We start from the raw sequence: 19,445 nt of genomic DNA on the forward strand, positions 1-19,445 counted from the left end.
AATTGTAGGGTTGGAAAGAACCCACACAGATGCCAACTCCACCTGCTGTTTATATGGGGAAATCCAGCCAGAAAGCTTTCCCTGACCATGAGAGGTGTCCTGTGCTTACTCTGCATCTCTTTACCCAGTGGGGTCTTCCTGCCCCACCCCTGCCATTCAGATACAGCACAAACACTGTTTCACAGTGAGCTACCTTTTGTCAATATTTTTTGCCTTCTCAGTGAGATTCTTTATTCTAAGGACCTGATTTGATGATTGCCATGTAACAATTCATTTACTAGGAGTATGTGATACAGTCACATTATGCAACATTTCAAATAAACACCTCTCTGTATGACAGATGAGTTTTCAGATGAGTATCCTTAACCTTCAGTAGGACACAATTTCTGCAGAGGGAAGGAGCAAATCACAGGAAGGCATTACTCACTGCTAAGGCATTGCTCTACAAGAAAAGGGCATTAGATTTTTTACAACAATTTGTTTTGGCTTTTTTTCTTTAAACAAAAGAAACATACAGAATTGTCAAGTATTTAGACAATAAAAGACAAAGACCACAAATTTAAAAAATCAAGTGTGTGTTCTGTGATACTGCAGGGTAGATAAATCAGATTGGGAAAGACTTTTATTGGCAGCCAATCTTTGTCACTGCTGGAGGAGGAAGCCAGAGAATGCCTTTCTTCCAATACTTGGACCGTGCTCCATCTGAAAACTGGTACAGAGAGACAATGATTTGCTTATACCTGAAGCTGAATGAATAATTACAATTGCTGTTATCCCATTTAAATTTTGAAAGAAACACATCAGATTTAAATTCAAATTAAAAATATGAATGTGAAATTCTCTATTCAGAATTCAAGATTTTACCTATTGGCAGCCTGGGACTGTTTTGGTATTGGCAGGTGTTGGGTATGAATTTTCAAAAACTGAACAATGCCAACAACTGTGAAATGTTAAATACCATTGAATACTATCAATCATCTAATGCCAGACACGGAACACCATCACATATAGCAAGCAAGTTTCCTCTTGCCCCCGTCTGGGCGTGTGACCCCCTCTAAATCCCAGGCACATGCAGGAACTTCTCTGACTTTCACCACAGGGATGCTTTGATCCAATTCCAGGGTCCACCAGAGTAAAGAATGGCCAAGCATGTCTGAAGGAGCCTCACAAACATTTCTGGGCTGACTTTAACGCAAGAGCCTTGTGCTTTTTGATGCCAGTAGACTGTTGAGCATTTGAAGTTCAGTTAGATCACTGGCCCGTCTGTTGAAATGGGTCTCAAGGTCTGAAACTTTCCAAACCCTGGCACTTGAAATCCTTTTAACCAGAGGTACCAGAAACTGAGACCTAGGGCCTTCTGGATTCAAAATATTACCCGTCCCATTCCCCACGTTGAGGAAATTGTTTCTTCTTCATAGGAATGTTGACGGATGAACCGTTGGGTCACTTTTGCATGCATATCTCAGTTTTTCTCCAAAGAAATTGTATCATCTCACATTTGGCTCCTCTCTGGGGAGGTTGAGCATAAGCAAAAGGCATTGACAAATCTTGCTCTCAGATGCATAGATGATAAATCCAACATTTAAGCAGCCAGTGCCTTTCCCCGCTTTGGTGAAGGGCTCTGAGGCAACTCAAGCAATCTTTGCCCACAGGAGGTCATTCAAAACCCCTGGTATACCCCTGGATAATACAATTTCATTTCACATAGGATACCAAATGGCACAAAAATCTGTCTCGGATGAGATGCTGCACTATTTTTTGATGCCCTCTTCTTATCCAATAGCGCCTCTCTGTGGTTGGTTACAGTTTTGCTCCCTTTTCCCCTTTCGGATCATTTTAACAGATAAAAACAAAGCCACAGGCTCATGCATCATACAAGAGGGGAATGACATTTTTAAAAAGAGAGAAGTTAGTGTATTCTGTTGTACAAGTGGGGTGCAAGGAGACAACCTATTCCTTTATTCCTAGACCCATGCTAAGCAGTGGTAGCACATAGAACATTCTAGGCCTCGCATGTGTATCTCAGTAACCCTTACTACAGTTTTGCAAGGTGGAGAGGCAGGCTAACATCATTATTTGAGTGTGGATCCTTATGCAATCAAAATGGGCCAAATCCCCAAAGGAGATCTACAGCATCAGCACACTTAGGGGAAATTCATTGTGCATGCTCAGTGGGCATGAAATGCTGGCAGTCAGAATGGTGGAGGAGGAGGAGGATGGAATGGAGTATTCGAGAAAAGGGTTTATCTTGTTGGCTGGAATCCTGAACTGGATTGCTGCTACAGGGGCAACACAAAGAAAAAAGAAAAGAGAGACCAGCTTTCTATGATAATCTCTCTCTACTCAAATTAATAATTTTTGTTCTGGGGACTTCTTTGCTTTATAAATGAGACAGGACGTTGATTTAAAGTTAGGTGGTCTTAATGAGAGATGGAAAGGCCGTTACTCCTACTCTCCCCTGACCACTTGGTAATATATTAATCACTGTTCCGCCTATTAACCCTGAGTAATAACATCATGGAATAACTAAATCTGTTCTTGTTCATGGGGCAGTACTCAAGCATCACCCAGAAACTGACACACAGCCTCTTTGTAGTCTTCTGATTAAAAAGAGCTCACAGTTGTTCTCACAAAGAATGAGGAGATAGATCAAGGTGGTAGAATTCTGGATTGCATTATTTCAGACTACAGTTGGGGTGTGTGCATGCCATTTTTTAATTTAAAAAAACCCCAATCCTCACATTAAAAAACTCTTTGCATGCAGGAAGTTGGCACCTTAAGGAAACGGCTTTACTAAGAGAGGTTTTGTTTTAACACAGATGAGCATTGTAAAACATGACCCCCCTCCTGAAGCCTGAAGTGGTACATTCCAGAATCTCCCACCTCCTCAGTCTACTGCATCATTCCGTTTAGTGGGTAGAGTGGCTCTTACACATAAAATGCATGGATGATGGCTATCTGTGCTACAGAGGTACATCTGGATGTTGCCTGACTGGGTGCATCTGATTCAAACAATTATCTACATCTTCATCCAGGGCCACAGTCACCACCAAGATTCTGCTGTCCTCTCAACCTTGAGATTCATTTTATATGTACAACTCTGCAAAGTCTCCTTAGAAACCTGCGACAGTTTCTGCACACTGAAGCTCACAGGCAGAAATCTTTCAGGCATTGACTTTATGTGCAGCCTGGATGTGAGTTCACCACCACAAGCAAAAAATGCCTTGTTTGTGTGCTCTGAAGTCTGCTGGAGATAATTCACACAACCAATTGCTCCACACTTTCATAGATTCATGCTTTTGGTAAATGGATCATCCAAACAATGCTGGAGCATTATTTTCTCCCCAAAGTTAGCCTGCATTTTGAATGCGGTTCCACACAAGTAAGAACAGCATCTGAAAACCCCCGCTCATGCTGTCGATTATCACACCAGTTGTCGCTTATCACATTTTGAAGTGAAGTAAGACACATTATCATCTAAAGAGCACCCACCTCCATAAGACAATTACGTTTAGAGACTGAAGCTGCCTGACTGCACTGCACACAACCAAAAATAAAACTGACCCTTGGCATTCAATGTGAATTCCAGCTGCCTCCTCCCGGAAGCAGGCCAGTGGTCTGGTCATTCTATGTGAATAGATAGAATTTCATCACCGAGTGACGATGTTTCGCTTTCCAGCCAAGCCACGTCCTGGCCCTGCTTTGCCAGAGGGTCCGCCCCTCAAGCCATGGGCGGACTATTATGCTTGCTTGTGAATTAAAGTGAAGAACGTATTTCGTTTGCTTTGTGGCGAAGGAAGTTGACAACCCCATTGCAGCGTTTTTATTTTATTTTATTTTATTCCGGAATTGCACTGAGTGAAACAAAAAAGCAGCCGCCCTCTTATTTGACAGGAACAGATACATGGGCGTAGCCAGGGGGAGGCAGGCCTGGATTAAGCAAATAAATAAAACAATACTTAACTAAGCAGTTGCATTGCAGATAAATTGGTTCAGGCTCCCCCTGAAGCCTGCCACCCCAAAAATAAATCCTGGCTACGCCCCGGAGCAGATAACAGATCAGAAAATGAAGATTATACTTTTGAGTCGCTGCACCATTGTTAACCCAAATAAAATAGTTGGATTCAGACATAGCACGTCCCGGGCGCTTAGAAATTTCGGACACCAACTTCGGCAGTGCTGAAATAAATAAAATAACAAACTCTTTCTATCCATCCCCTGTGATCAGCATTTTAAATCCTAAAAGGTACATCTATGCCGGCTCTGGATTTCCAACGGGGTGGGGTGGGGGGTGGAGAGTCAACGGTGCAGAAATGAAGGGCTCTAGTGACCCCTTGTGGCGAAAGCGTGTCAGTAAAAGGGAGAGACTCGTCCGGAGCCTGGCGCTTGTTCCTCCCCCGCTGCTCCCCCGCCTCCTCCTCGCCCGATTGTAAGCGATTAAAGCTCGCCTAGCTAGCTTTATTAATAACAGCGTTTATAATCGAAGAAGGCCTCCAAGAGGAAGAGAGGGAGGGAGGGAAGGAGAGAAATAAGGCAATAAAACTAAATTGTTTTCTTTTGATGGGGGAGATGAGAGAGAGTTTATTTGCAGATGCTGGGATAAAGCGAGTTGATTTATCGACAGAGCAAGAGTGTCGCTCTCAGGACGCCACAAGTACACATTTCCTGAAATATTGCTCAATACAATATCTAATACACACCAACACTTCACGAGTATCTGCTGCTACATCGCTCCGCGCGCGCGCTTCTTGAGCTGGGCCCCGCGCAGGAAGTTCGGGGTGGCGGGTGGAGGCTGGAGCGGGGGGGGGGGTGTCGGTGAGGTCTCCAACCTGCTGCCACCAACCGAGAGTCTGCTTTCCTCCCCTCCTTTCTGCCTTCTCCTCTCCACCTCCTCCAAGTAATCGCACGGTGATCGGTCCTTCATAAATACAATTGAGAATTGTCTTTATACTTTGTAAATATTGGATTAGCTTCTCATTGACCAGGCCTCTTGAAAAGACCCTTTAAAAAAATCCCACGCCAGGTCTAAACTAAGCCTTACAGTCAATAGGTAATGAAAGTAGGTTATTTCCTGAGCTTAAAGGGGTTTTCCAGCTCATTATCAGGTTAGCTGATTCTCCCTAAATAGCTACTCCAGTGACGGGATGCGGGAGAGAAAGCGATGAGGGGGGAGGAGAGTAGAAGAAAACGGCTCAGAGAGGAGGCGGCTTAGGTAGCTGTGGGGAGAGGCTCTCCGGTGCTCAGGAACACGCGCGCGCAGAGACCTGCCGCTCCAGGAACAATCCACCAGTTTTCAAATGCACGGAACATTTTTTCATTGTCTTCTTTCTCTCCCTTCCCCCGCTGTAGTTCTTTCAAATTGCCTCCTGCTATTGTCTTCAAAAACCTATTGAGTAACAGCGACCGCTTAACCAATGAACACAAAGATTTCGCTCCGGCGTTTCTATTGAAATACCGAAAAATGTGCTTTCCTTCGAGGAGGCTGGGCTGGTGGGGCCCGATCGAGCCACGAAAACACACATCCCCTTTTGAGGAACCGAGGAGGCGGGACAGGGGCTTGTTTTGGTTTCGCAAACTGGCGTCCTTTGGAATGCGAGTCAATCGTTATTGCCAATATGGCATTACTTGTTATTCGGTCCCATGGCTTTCAGTGGGAAAGTTCAGCAAGCGCTTAATCACCCCAGTTTAAGCAGTATTCGCACTCCGAGCCTAGTCTGATTTACCAGGAAACAAGGCCTGTTGGTCTCCATGGGATTTACTTCCCAATAGATATGGTTGCCACCGTCAAACGGCGTAACTATGCGTGCTGCGTCCTGGCCGTTGGTGACTCGGAAGAAACTGACTGGCTAAGGAAGAACTGCAGGTTTGGAATAAAAGCGTATCATCAGTGATTTTTGAGAACCACACCCCGGTATACTAAGGAGGAGGGTACTAAGCCAGAAACGCCCTGGCTTCCCTAGATAGACAGAAAGACAGATGTTGGGATAACATAGTAAGAGGTACAACCCCAGGTGTACCGATTTTTCGCAATGGCCTGCTATATTAACCTAAGAGCTGTGATTAAAAAGGCATTACTCAAGCACAAAATTAAGCACCTTTAAATCTTATCGATTTCCAAAGGGCAGATATAAGCAAATGCTTAACTTTCCCCGTGAAATCAGTGGGACTTACAAGCGCTTAAATTTGCCTGGATGATGTCCATCAGTCGTCCTCCAGAGAACTTCCTGTGGTCATTCTAGACAGCATGGGGCTGGTTTTCGATTTCTCTGGAGGAGGGCAGAGAACCACACACACATATCAGCAGCCAGCAGCAACCGTATCCAGTTGTGATCTGAGGAGTCTCTGCATAACATCACATCTCCTGGTGAATGAGATTCCTTGTTTTCTCAGCCCAGCTCAGCGAGCTAAACAGCCAGCTAAACGGTTAGACAGGCAGCCAGAGGAACTACAATTAGGATGGACAGGGTGGGGGGGGGGGTAGGGAGGCATAAAACCAACGTGTTTTTTTTAAAAAAGTAATTTTATGGCTGAGTTTTTGTTTTAACCTCTGTGTAGATACAAGAACCTAATTGTCTGTGAAACTAGAGGCATATTTTCAGTAGACTCTAGAGAAAAAAAGAGGCCATGTTTGCTTTCAAGAAGAGGGAGGGAAAGGACTCTTCTTCTTCTTCTTCGAATAGATATAGCACGGATTTTTAATTCGTCTTCCTTTCACAGACAACAATACCGGTTTTGAAAGGCGGATACAATTTGGGTTTTGTGAAGGTCCCTTTCTGCCCTCTCCCGGCCCAGCTGTCCATATGGAATACGGCATGTGCAACGTGGCTCACAATGGCACCAACTGACAGGCGGAACAAAACCCGAGGTAGTTCCCCCTGACTCGGGGATGCTCTGCTCATTCCAGATACGCCAATTGATGAATTGCATTTAAACACACGCACACACCCACACCCCGAGAAGAACAAGGGAAAGAAGAAGAGAGAGGGAAGGGAAGGCGTTCTCTCCCCCCCCCTCTGTCCCTTCCGTGGCTTTCTTTTCTTTCCCCCACCCCAACTTAATATGCACGCCTCTAACATCCTCAACTCCCAGCCTCCCTTATTGTGCCGTTTTGTGATGGGTACTGTATATTGTGCAAAGATAGACTACCCCAAACTCCCGCGCCACCACCGGCGTGTGAAATGGAAGGCCACTGGGGGTTAGGGCCACACAAGACTCCGCCAGCTTGATAGACTGAGAGACAGCGGCTCCCCGCACTCCACACGCACGCGCGCGCGCACACAAACACACCGCCCCTGCTCTGGATGGAAGGTTTGCTTTTGGAAAGAGGGGGAAAGAGAGCATTTCACTGGGACGGTGCGCTTGAATGTGAACCACGATAGATCAGTTCTAAATATTGGGTTTCTAGGAGTCCAGTCTGCAATCGGGGCTTGAAGCAGGCCTGCAACTGGGTGCAAGCAAGTCGGACAGAAGGAGCAGGTGAGCTCCTATAAAGACCCTCCCTAGCAGGGGAAAAGGCTCCTTCCTCCCCCCACCCCGAAAAGCAAACTCAGCTTCGAGGGACAAGCTGCCAGCCCACCGGAGGCAGTTTGGACGGCCCCAATCCCAAACGGGCTGCCCCACAGAGAAGGCTGCAGCTGGTCCACGGCCGGACTGCTCTTTTGCGAGAGACTAGCAGAGAAGCCACCCCAGAAAAGGAGGCAGATTTTCTGCTTTGGCCTCAGAGTTGGCGGCGGGCCCTCGAGTGCAGCAGTCGAAGGCTGGCTCGCTCAATCTCCAGCCTCTCCGAGAGGCGAGCGAAGGCTGCAGCAGAAAGAGATCTCGGCGCCAGATAATTGTGTTTGCTTTGGATGCGGAGTTGAAACGTGGCCAGCTCTGGCGGAAGCTCCACGGGGACTGCTTTCCGTGCCCAGGGTGCCCCTTCTATGGATCCACTTGTTTGCTGAGCTTCGGGAAAGAGCTACAGTCTCCGACATGGCGCAGCATTGACATGTGAAAGTGCTTTCGACGGGCCTGATTTCAAATCGCATTCTTCGGGCAAAGCAGACTAGCGGCCCGGATAACCTGTCAGCTAACGCTTTCAGCTTGTATCAAGCACCACCCGATCCGAATTAAGTCCCCATCTCTCTTTCTTCCTTCCGGATACGAAATGGACGTGCGCGCGGTCTCCTTTTAAGAGGAAGGTCTTTGGGGGTCTTAAAACGTCTCCACCAGGCACGCTTCACCTCATTAAGCGGCTCCAAACAATTCCCACTGTCTAAAATGTCTTTCCTTGCCCAGGAGGGGAGCAGAAAAACCACACCTTAGTGAGGTTCAGATGCCCCCCAAAACAAGACCCTGAAGCAGCCCGCGGTTTCGTCTGCGTGTGAACATTGGCCTCCCTCGCCAAAGTCGCAAAGACATGGCGAGAAGTCGCGGAAGGGAACCTCGCGGCGGGACTTCCAGTTTCGAAGTAACCAACCTCAACCCAGCTGAGAAAGTAAACGCCATTGAATTGCTATTAGAATCAAAAGCTTCTCATCTTGAAGGAGCACTCTTACATTTAAATGAGGCTGCGGGAGGATGGGGGGGGGAGGGGCAGAGGGGAGGCTGATTTTTCATTTCCACCCGTCACTTTATCTCCTTATTAGTATCTCAAGTAGATAAACTTGAGCAGGCAGAAGGCAAAGAGGACGAGATTATATTCAGCTTCAGATTGAAGAAAGTTTGGGCCGGGGGTGGGGAGGGAGGGAGGGAGGGAGGGAGGCCGCGTTCCTGTCTCTGTCCTCGTCCTCAAGAGTTCTAAGACTCCGAGTCCTCCTCCGGCTACGGCGCACAAGCCCTGGGCAAACTTCGCTCGCGAGGCGCTTAGGCCTCCTCCCACAGCCCCTTCCACGGATCCAAACCGGAGACCCACCCGCTTCCCTCTCTGCTGTGTCTTCCAGCAGGAGCCCCTTCCTCAGAGTTTGTTCCAGCGTTACTAACAAAAGAAAAAGAAAAACGAGAGAGGCTAACTTAATGTTTAACCACAACAAAAGCGTTCCGTTTAATGTGAATTTAAAACAAAACAAAACACAGCATTCTGATTAAAATTCTTATAAAAGTCTCAAAATCTCCTAGTTTTCTGTTCGGATTTGTACATGTATATTTATATGGATACTTTTTCATTCCGTATGTGTGTATACATACATATATACACACGCGCGCGCTCCCCCCCCCCCCCGCCACGGGGAGGGAATTTCTTATCCAATCAGAAACAAACCAAAAATAAAGGCCGGCCTGAATTTATGTCAACAATCACTAAATAGGTTTACCGTTAAATAAAATAAAAGTAGAAGTGCTAATAGTGGCCAGAATTTTATACATGACCATAAATATCTCTGCATAAATGAGAAATAACGTTCTATTTTTAAATTACTCGCTCCTTGGTTAATATACAGCTGACAACAGCTTCTACGGCACACAAACATACTTTACAAAAACCACAAAAGCGTTCAGTTTTTAATCGTTTTTTATTATTTTTTTAAAATCTGTACTTGTAGGTAGACAGGACCACTAGCAACGGCGTATCCCCCCCCTTGTAAACATGGCGCACAAAACGACCAAAATAATGAAAACTGACCCCCGCCCCCAAATAAGGAAACCCCCTCCCCACCCGAGCCTCGGCGTCTCAGTCTTGACCCGTCCACACGCGCGCGCGCGCGCACCCTCCTCCCCGGCAGGACTGACTCGGAATCCTTCTCCTCGGAGTCTCTGTGGCTCTAGAGAGAGTTCACCAAGTCCATTGCTGGGCTTGTACCAAGTGGTGCGCTGAGGGGTACTGGGGGTTGCTGGCCGAGCTGTACTGGGCATTGTATTGCATGTGCTGGAGAGACTGGGCGCTGTAGGCTGAGAAGGGGATCCCCGCCTGGAAGGTGGCGGCAGCCAAGTCCTGTGCCTTGAGCGTGTGGCACGGCTTGCCGTCCCTGACTAAGACGGGCACGGCTACCCGGCGCGGGGAGGGGAGAGGAGTCACTTCCATACCTTTCTCGGCCCGGGCCCGCTTCATCTTGTAGCGGTGGTTCTGGAACCAGATCTTCACCTGCGTCGGGGTGAGGCGGATCAGGCTGGCCAGGTGCTCCCGCTCGGGCGCCGACAGGTACCGCTGCTGCCTGAAGCGCCTCTCCAGCTCGTAAGTCTGCGCCTTGGAGAAAAGCACCCGCCGTTTCCGTTTCTTGCCGGAGTCGCCGTTGCTCGAAGTTTCCTTGTCGTTGTCCGGAGACTCGTCCGCCGAAGGCTCTGGAGATTTGGACGCCGAGTCCTGTTGGGAGTTGCTGGATGCCAAGCCGTGCACTGAGGGGAAGCCACAAAAGAAGCAGATCAGAAGAAAGCCGGCCGGCCAGGCAGGCAGGCAGGCGAGCAGGATCGAGCAGGATCGCAGGATCCCCCCCCCCCGTTCACCCTCTTGGTGACCCGCCGGGCTCTGCTCCTTCTCAACTTCCCAACCCGGAGAAAGGAAAGTGACGGGGGTCCTCTGCAACCCCCTCGTTTTGGGACGCCCACCCTCATCCTCAATAAGAAATGAGCCTCTGGGTCTCCAAAGGGAGGAACAAATTGCAACGGGGAAACCCCAGTTTAGTTCTGCATATATGTGACAACTAAGTCCCTAACAGCCCTTTGGATCAAGTGTGTGTTGTTGGAAACAGCTCTATCTGGTGCGTGTTTGTCACAGCCACACATTCTCCTTCCCCTGTGAGGTATCGGCGACTGTGCGTTTTAATCTTCTTTCCCTCTCGGAAAATTACAAACACAAATAGAAAGAATAGAGGCAAAACAAAGTGACTATATATGCCATGTTAATAAATCTGTTAGGAAACACAGTACAGAAATAGTAAGAGACAAGGATTTGTAGATATAGACAGACCATGGTCACCATAAAAATCTTGGCGCAATCCACAGCGGTCTTGCGTAGCTCCCAATCATTTTAATGCAGTCTTGCGCAGGAGAATATCCCGCTGGAGCCCCCCGCCCCCGCTTTTTACAACGTTTGGACTTTGGTCTCTTCCTTTAACAAACAAACAAAACGGACTTCTTCTTTCTGGGCTACGTGGATTGATTTTTAAAGGATAATTCAACAAGCCATTCTTTGATCCAGCACAGCCAATGGGACGGTTTACAAACGTCTAAAGCAAAGCCATCCAAAATTTCCCCACAAAGCATACTCTGTTGGTTAGAGAAGTAGAAAGAAGGATTCAGGGGAAGCGGGTGTGTGTGTGTGTGTGTGTGAAGAAACACGGTTGGGTGGCTGGGAGAATTTTGGAAGGCACATTTTAAAATCTTTTCAGACTGGAGTTTTATTCTTTCTCAAACAAGGATTGAAAGCCATTATTTTGACTCGGTTCAGGTAATTAAAGAACCCAGATCTCCCATTTGTTCCCGTCATTTCCAAGAAGAAGTTAAAACACGCACGACACACAACAGCAAAAGGAGGAATTTGGCGAGGGGAGAGGAGCGGAGGAGAAGCCGCACGGCCTCATCCGGGCTCCTGGCGAGGGCGAGAGACTCACAAAGAGAGGGGTCCCCAGTGTAAGTTTGGCTACTTACAGGAATACTGGATGCTCTCGGTGGTGGCGAGCCAACGCGTGTAGGGATTATCGGTATTGTCGTAAAAGGGGTTCTTCAGAGGTAGCGTCTGAACAGAGTCCAAGGCACTTGTCCCCAAAACCCCGGGCTTTTTGGGGGGTTCCGGCCCCTCCGCCTCTTCGTCGCCCCCTTCCGCGATGGATCCGTCTTCGTCATTGGTGTCAGGCAAGTCCAAGATGTCCTTTACAGAAAAGCCGGTCTTTGTGTTGGTCAGAGACATATTCCGGGCAAATCTGAGGCAGGAAACTTTGAAGGACCAGATTGTCAATCCTCTTGCTTCGCCAAACATACACCGGTTGGGGGGGGGGGAGGTGGGGGGGAGAGAAGAAGGAAGTGGGGGGTGTTGGGTTGGAATAAAAGAGGGGACGCGGTGGCAGCGGCGGAGGAGGGGTGGCGGTGGTGGGAGGAGGAGGGCAAAAATCAGCGGCGGTCTTTTAGCATCTAATATCTGCGCTTTTCGGGCTTGGCTGCTAAGAGCCGCGGAGCACAAGGGGGGCAACTGGCGGGGCTTCCGCAAGACTTTGTAACTCCAGGAAAAATGCCAACGTGCGTTTACTTGAGGGTCTGCTTTAAGCACAGCGCGCTGACGGTGCCTCCTCGAAAAAAACAAGCCATTGCTGAGACGGGCAGTCCATATAAGGTTGGTCTCCGCACATGAACCTGCCGAGAGGAGGGAGAGAGAGAGAGAGAGAGAGAGAGAAAAGGGGGGGGGGGAGAGAAATGCATTAAAAACGCAAAAGGTTGGCCACGTGTGGGCGGGTCTTAGGAGTCAAGTGGATGAAGACAGTGTTTGCAGATGTGAAATTGCGGGGTTTTTTTGGGAGGGGGGATGCGAGCCTCCACCATTGGTGCTGTAGCACATGATGAGTGGTATAACGTGTCAATTAATTACAAAGATGGGGAGGGCCTTTTCTGCACAGTATTTACATACAAAGGAGCTGCAAGTAGCCAGATATTCCGCATACTTGAAAGTACATTTTAACAAATTGCCTCTGGTTTTGTTTTTTTTAACCCCCCCCAACAACCATCACTACCATCTCTAACCCGATTTTGCATTCATTTCCCATTCTCGTTGCTGACATAAAGCTGCCTCTCTCTCTCTCTGTGTCTCTGTCTCTCTCTCTCTCCCTTCTTTCTTTCCAAGCAAGCTAGAAAATTGACTGTTTTACAGTGGCTTGAGCTAAATCCTCCACTTTTAGAAGAAGAAAGTGCAAAGAAAAGACAGAAATGGGGAATCTATTCAAATTAGTGGTTACCTAAACAAGATGTTGTTGGGATGGCAAGAGCCCAACTTATGTAAACCTCCTAGGTCAATATTTTGGTTGAGGCTTAAGGATGAGTGCTAGAAATTAAACAGCAAGTAATTGATTCCAGTTTGCTCCGAAATCAGCTAAACTGGCAATAAAGAGGGTAATTCAGCTCCTAGATAGAGTCGAACGATTTTTTGGTGTTTTCTTTTTTTATTTGCACATGACTAATTTATTTCACTCTTCCGTTTTCTGGAGAGATTACTTGTGCGTTTAACAAGGCATACCGCTGTAAAAGCCAGAGCTAGCCTTTTTTACAAAAACAAAGAAACAAAAACAAAACCAATTCTGTTTTAAACTGGAATTTTTGAGAACACCCCCCCCCCGCTGGAACACGCATTTCAAAGGCATTCTTAAAAAAAGGGAAACCAATGAATTTTACGTCTTTTAAAATAGCACCTAAATTCTCTCATGTATGTGCCCAGAATACGATGCTACTGCTTATTCAGACAGTATTAAATAGCCTATCTTAGGGACACTGAAAGGACAATAAACCTTGTGGATGGGAAAATTCCCAGCATTTTCTGTCTTCACTTGAACCAAACTCCCCCCCCCCCGCTGCTGACTCTCCCCTCCCCCTCCGTTCTCCCCCTCCCCCCCCCCCCACTTGGTTTGGTCCCCAGAGGTTCACGGCTCGTAGCCTTTTCTTGGGACTCTCCCCCCCCTCCCCTCCTTTTAAAGAGTGAACTCTCTGTCCCTCGCTCTACGGCTGGAGGCGGAATACAGCAGCATTGTTTATCTCCGAGGGAATCTGGGTGGGGTTGCGGGGGCGGCGGCGATGCGGACAGCAACATTTCGGGCACAGCAGAACTCGTTGGATGGGATCCTCCTGGGGTCTTCAAAGCCGGCTTGGGGGAAGGACGGTTTTCAAAAAGGGAATCAAACAGGGCTGCCCCCCACCCAGTAAAAACCGCTTCTCCCCAAAGCCCCCTGACACTTGCGGAGACGATCAAGATGCTATAGTTGTCAGAGTTTCTCAACCGCTTGGAACTGGGACTTGGAAACTGGGACGCGGTGGTCTGGGTGTGTTTGTGCTGGAGCGTGAGGTGGGCGATCCCCGAAGACCTTCCGAAGCAATTAATGGTGGTTTATCAGTTTATATCTCCCTGTCCCATCCCCCCCCCCATGCCTCCCATCTAGTATGTGATGTGGATGACAATGGTTCGGTTTCTGGTTTTTTTTTTTTATAAAAAAAAGCTAGTCCCTGAGCGCATCCTGGGTGGTCGGACCGGGGCAAACACAAATACAAACCGATTGCTAAGCTGCGGACAATGGGCGAAATGTAGACAAATGTCCGGCTTCTGTTGGAAGCCTTTGTCCTAGACCAGGTTTTGCATTTATTTCACTGGCGAAATAATACATGATTGACGCCCTCTTTCAATGTGTTCTAACTGTTTGGAATAAATCTGAGGTTGTTCCTAGTTGTCATGGCATTCAACGTCTTTCAATGGACTATCTCTTCATTCATTTCGGAATCTTGCCACAATATTAAGGAAAACCCCTTCATGTGGATGCGACCGAGCTCCTCTCCTTTTTTCACTCGACTAAAAAATAAAAAATACACATTTTGTATATGTGCGTGCGTGTATCTCTCTGTGTGCGGGGGTCGATTCAAGGAAACACTAAATTTTAAAATGATACGCATAATTTTTTATTGCATATACTGAGAAGGGGGGAAAGCGATGAAAAGCCGGCATTTGACATGCATGCAGGAATTATTCAAGTTAATAGTAAACGTGTCTATAAAGTGACCCCCCCCATTTTAAAACACATGAGCTAACTTGAGATAATGCACTCAAGTAATTTAAGGCAGCAAGGCAATCCAGTGATTATGAAGGGAAAGATTAAGCAGCAAATGTAGTAAATACATGAATTATAATTTTTACTTGGGGAGCGGTGAGATGAGGGGAACCTTGATTGTTCTTCCGGGTTGTTATGTAATTTTTTGAGGTTTGGGCGGGCGTGAGGGGGTGGGGAGTAACCCGTCTCTTTGGCTCCAGGCCAAGGCGGCAAGACCCGCAGTTGAAGAACAAGATTTTCCAAAAATGTTACCAGCACAGTTAACAGCAACAAACCCCACCGAGGACAAGCAAAACACAACTTCCCCTCCAGTTCCTGTTCCCTTCTCTTTAAGACAAAGCTTGTGATGGGGTGGAGAGAGGTGAGGAGGTGGAGACAGAGGAACCTGTGCTGCCTTGGCTGCTCTCCTCCTCCTCCTCCTCCAATGGGCCCTTCCTGCGCTTGGGAAATGGTTCTTTCGTCCCGCCTCGTCCTAGTTCGTGCTTGCTTTCAGGTGTGGCTGGAAGTGCCCACCTGGACCCTCGCCGTGCTTGGGCAGGGAACAAAAAAGCAGCGTGTTTTCTTTAAAACCCGGATAAAAGTCTCACTTGTTGAATTGTATCAATAAAGACCTCCCGGCAGAGTTACACTCTGGAGCACACGCTTCCCATGTGACGGGCTCGGGGCAGATTCGCTCCCTCCGGCCACCTGATAAGCAAATATTTTCCTAAGGGAAAATCAGGGCTCCTGCAGAACATTAATCAGCCGCCCTTCGAACGGCGATGACAATAGGCCATTGAGAAGCACACACACACACACACACTGAGCGACACAGCTGGACTGTGACCAGCTATTCTCCTTTGTACACAAAAGACCTGCAATAAGTCATAATTTCTATTCCCATCAGCACCACTTCGCCCTCCCCGTTCCGAAATCAATCTATAGAACTTACTTACAAGTTTGCCTTACATACGAAGTTCCCACAAGAACAAAGGAATCGCTTAGTAGGAAGGAAACCCCCCCCCTTGTTAAATATTTTCACCCAAAAACTCCTCTCTTTCTCCCCTCGGCCCCACGGAAACCTTCGAGTGGAGAGGGAACGTGAGGCGGGGGCGGGGGCGACAGGCCTTGGGGACTTCGCGGGGGGGGGGGGTTCAATGAAACACAGGGGTTTCCACTCCTATCTTTCCACTTCTATCTACTCTCTGGTAGGGATAGAGAGAAATGCTACATTCCGGCCTAAACGGGTGAAATGCAGCCAGCGTCGCATGGAAAAATCTCTGCCCAGTCTGTCGCCGGTGGGAAAAGCCACTCGGAGAGACGGAGGCAGGCGGGGGGGGGGGGGCAGAGGAAAGGCGTCCACGACCAGGGCGTCCCAGGTCAGGTCTGGTTGGATTTGTCCTGAGGGTGCGACAGATTTTTAGCCACTACGGTGAAAGGCCGCTAGACCTTCTGAAATAGGACTTCATATTCCTAGAGATTATTCTTCCCTTTCAAAACGGGGCCTCGACTTTTTCTCTGACCTCCTTTTAGTGGGCCGTAAATGGCCCTCATCAGACCCCCTGCGTGGTCGTTTCCACCAGCCAGTTGCCCAGGCCTTCCTTGGCCTTCTTCTCGTGGGCTGGTTTGTCCCACAGATTGGCGTCCCAACCAAGCTATTGGCTTGCGTTATGCAGAAGGGCATTTAGCCTGCCTGCCTGTGTGTCTGTGCTGAGAAGCGGTGCTCTTAAGCACCTGCCAGAGAAACCGATCTGGAACGTCAGAATATAGAGATTCTTCTCCAGGCTACATTCGCGTGTTTTGTTCTGTTTCCCTTCACGGTTCCTCGTATGCGAGGTCTAATGGACTCGGCCAGGGTGGTTCAGGGTGATGATGACATTAATCGACATTCCTAGGAAGAACTGCATGCAATGAACCGGGGCTCTTGGGACCTTCTTGAAATGCCTCTGCAGATATTACGGAGGGCTGAACTCTGGTTGTAGCATTGTCTCGTTGTTCGCTAGTCGAGAAAACTCCTACGGAATAGCGTGCCTCAGATGAGCGCTCACTTATTGAGGGAGCTCAACGACAGCAATACAAATAAATCTGGCAATGGAGGTGGGGCAGACCCGCGGTTGTGGCTTCTGGAGACCCAGGGCGAATCGAGGAGCGATTCTGTCCGCCCATCAGTTTGAGAATCCTGGAAGGCTCCTCCATCCAGAGACTTCGGAACCCTAAGCCCTGGAATTAAAGGATGGAGGGGGTTATTTGAACAATTGAACAAGAGGCTGAAAAGGAGAGGTGCGTGTACACAGCGTAAGTGCTTGTACTTCAGCACAAGTGCCCTCTAGGAGCGAGGAAGTGTTTACCTGTTTACTTTTACAGGTAGCTCAAACACCAGGCAGCCGCCTGCTCACTGATTTCTGCAGAGGACTTCACCACCCTTCGAGCTTAGAGGAAGTATTCAGCGTCCGAAAAGGGGATTTAAACAACAGCAACAACACAAGGGAGCCAACAGTTTGCAGGGCATAAGAGCAGGGAAAGAGGCCCTCTTAGCCACCACACTCATGTAAATTGCTTTGTGCACTTCTAACATCGAGAGCTTACAGCTCAAGGAGGGCTTGCTGAAGGAAGCCGCACCACCGCCAGGAGAACTCAAGGTTCTTCAGCAGCGGGAGAATTACGGTGAATTCGGAGGCCGGACTCGAAGGTTGGCAATGCAGGTATTTGCTCTTAAAACCAGGAATCTGAAGACACGAAACTTATAACATACCATTCGATTTGTTAAAGTGGTTGGTCCTGAAGTTTAGTCCTCAATGAACACTGCACTTTAGGATCAATTCCTAGTCAAGATTTATAGCAACAGGGACGTGATGCTGTTTGGTATATATGTCTCTGCAACGATTACAGTTAAATTCCAGCCAGGGGTCACTATGCAGTCTAATAAGCCTCACACCCTGCAGGATGTGGGGAAAAGATGCTGCAGGCAGCCAGATGCGCCCCCCAGGGCTGCCAACGTGAATAAAATATGGGGGGGGGGAGGTAAGCCCCACCCCACATAATCGAGGCCATGACGCGGCAAACGTACAGCATTTCAATGGCAATGTGCACCCACTTTGTGGGCCATGGTCCCCTCAAATATTTTAGGGGGGGGGGCAGAAGGGACCTCAGCCGCTAGGAGTTGGCTCCTATGGCTCCGCTTGGCCTTGATGCTAAAGAGCGAAAGGCATTATCTTGGTCTCCCCTCCTTCTGCTAGTGGACAGAAGCATTCCCAGCCATTAAAAAGTTCAAGGTCTTTCTATTCATCTTGAGGCATAGGATTGTTGGGCTTGATTTGTGTGCGTTTTTCTTTGACTGGAGGAGGAAAAGGAGTTCCCTCTTTGTGGGTGCGCGCGCGAAAGACAGAGAGAAAGAGAGCGCACAGTACAGTATAAAGGATTGATCTTTCACCCATCACAAAATCCCATCTCAGATAACAGCCTTCAAGTGGATTAGTTTATTGTTTGATTAGAGCAAAGGTGCAAGCAAAATGTTTTTACTCGCTCTGTGCAGACAAAAACACACCACACCTTTAACGCTTCTTGTGAAGATTAGTTGCAGGCAGACACAAAGCCTTGGTTGTGGGAATGGCGTGTTTTATCTCAGGATAGGGTATAGTGTCAGGATAGGGTATACTTAAAATCAATAGGAAAATATACATAACAGGTAATATGTAAGTCAACCTACTTATGATTATTGTTTTCAAGTGATTGCACACCCTGAAAACAATTAAGTCGCGTAAGCCTTTGTTTTAAAAGTGTATTGTAGGGACAGGGCTGGGGGAGAGATTGATAATTAATGAGTGCCATCTTTTGAAGCTGATAATAAAGCGTCATTTGACAAATGCAAGGCACAAGAACCCCCCTAAGTAGACAACTTAAAATTGCATTTGACTGCAGACCACCTTGTCCTTTTGCTGATGTGTGCGTGTTCGAACATTTTAAAAGGGCCAGATTTATCTCTTGACGAAAAAGCATTTTTTTCTGGTTTTATTTGCCGAAAAGCAATGTGCAAAAGCTACTGACGTCAGAAAAGATGACAATAGCAAAAGTAGTATACTCTAAAAGAAATATTCTGAAAGTAGAAAGCTTGGATGGAATTGTTTTGGTAGTACAGAGGAGACTCCTGGAGTGAGGAATTTCTGGTTTGGGAATAAGCCACCAATTAAGCTCGCTTAACTCCGGTTGAGAAAGTTCTGAGCTGTCCGTGGGGTGGAATTGCCTTCACCTTACTAGAAGAACAACACAAATATTTCCACAGTTCTAGGAAGGGAGGAAAAGAGCCAGTAATCGCTACACTGTCAGGACGGGTTATCCCCCGAACGCTCTGAAAAAGCAATCTGTCCCTTGTCATCCGCGTAGTAGAGAAAAAAGAAAGAAAAAAGAAATTGTGTTCAGGATCTCTACATCTAAATGAGCTTTTTATTATGATGGTTATTATGAATTTTTCGCCCCCTGCAGCCCTCGCTTTGATAACAAGCTTTCCCCAATTCTTTCGGAAAATCTCCCAAGGTCATAAATTGTAATAGACGTCATGGATTTTTCTTTCCTGCAGGCTAATCGGTTATTTACGGGCTGAGAGAAAGCCAGAGGGCACGTGTTAGGACTTTGATAAAGCGACTTTAATGAGGTTTTCACAGAAATACCCAAATAATCTAATCTAATATAATAAATTAAGTTGTTCCACCAACTACCTAAGCAACCAAAGGAGAGTCTTGGCGTTACCATATAATTCCACGGGGG

At 47.6% G+C, this 19,445-nt stretch overlaps 1 protein-coding gene and 1 long non-coding RNA gene across 4 annotated transcripts in view; one reads left to right on the plus strand and one right to left on the minus strand.

Annotated features, from left to right (window-relative positions):
* Positions 1-214: 214 nt before the first annotated feature.
* Positions 215-13,121, minus strand: NKX2-2 (NK2 homeobox 2; the record flags this gene model as incomplete). 3 transcript variants are annotated; one of them, XM_083448810.1, is made up of 3 exons in its annotated part: positions 215-709; positions 10,000-10,308; positions 11,560-11,887. In XM_083448810.1, 3 exons carry the CDS (start codon positions 11,885-11,887, stop codon positions 531-533), a joined length of 816 nt encoding a protein of 271 aa, XP_083304936.1. In that variant the 3' UTR covers positions 215-530. The 3 variants fall into 3 exon arrangements, with proteins under 3 accessions (XP_083304936.1, XP_083304935.1, XP_083304934.1); XM_083448809.1 differs by lacking the exon at positions 215-709 and adding an exon at positions 3,734-4,918 and having other exon boundaries at positions 11,560-13,121; XM_083448808.1 differs by lacking the exon at positions 215-709 and having other exon boundaries at positions 9,645-10,308.
* LOC310681283 overlaps positions 12,152-19,445 on the plus strand; it is a 41,186-nt gene continuing 33,892 nt past the window's right edge. Inside the window, exon 1 of the long non-coding RNA XR_014513202.1 lies at positions 12,152-12,238. This is a non-coding gene — a long non-coding RNA (uncharacterized lncRNA). The remainder of the gene's footprint in view (positions 12,239-19,445) is intronic.

The sequence above is a fragment of the Podarcis tiliguerta genome, assembly GCF_965153285.1.
Source record: "Podarcis tiliguerta genome assembly, chromosome: 7".
NCBI lineage: Eukaryota > Metazoa > Chordata > Lepidosauria > Squamata > Lacertidae > Podarcis > Podarcis tiliguerta.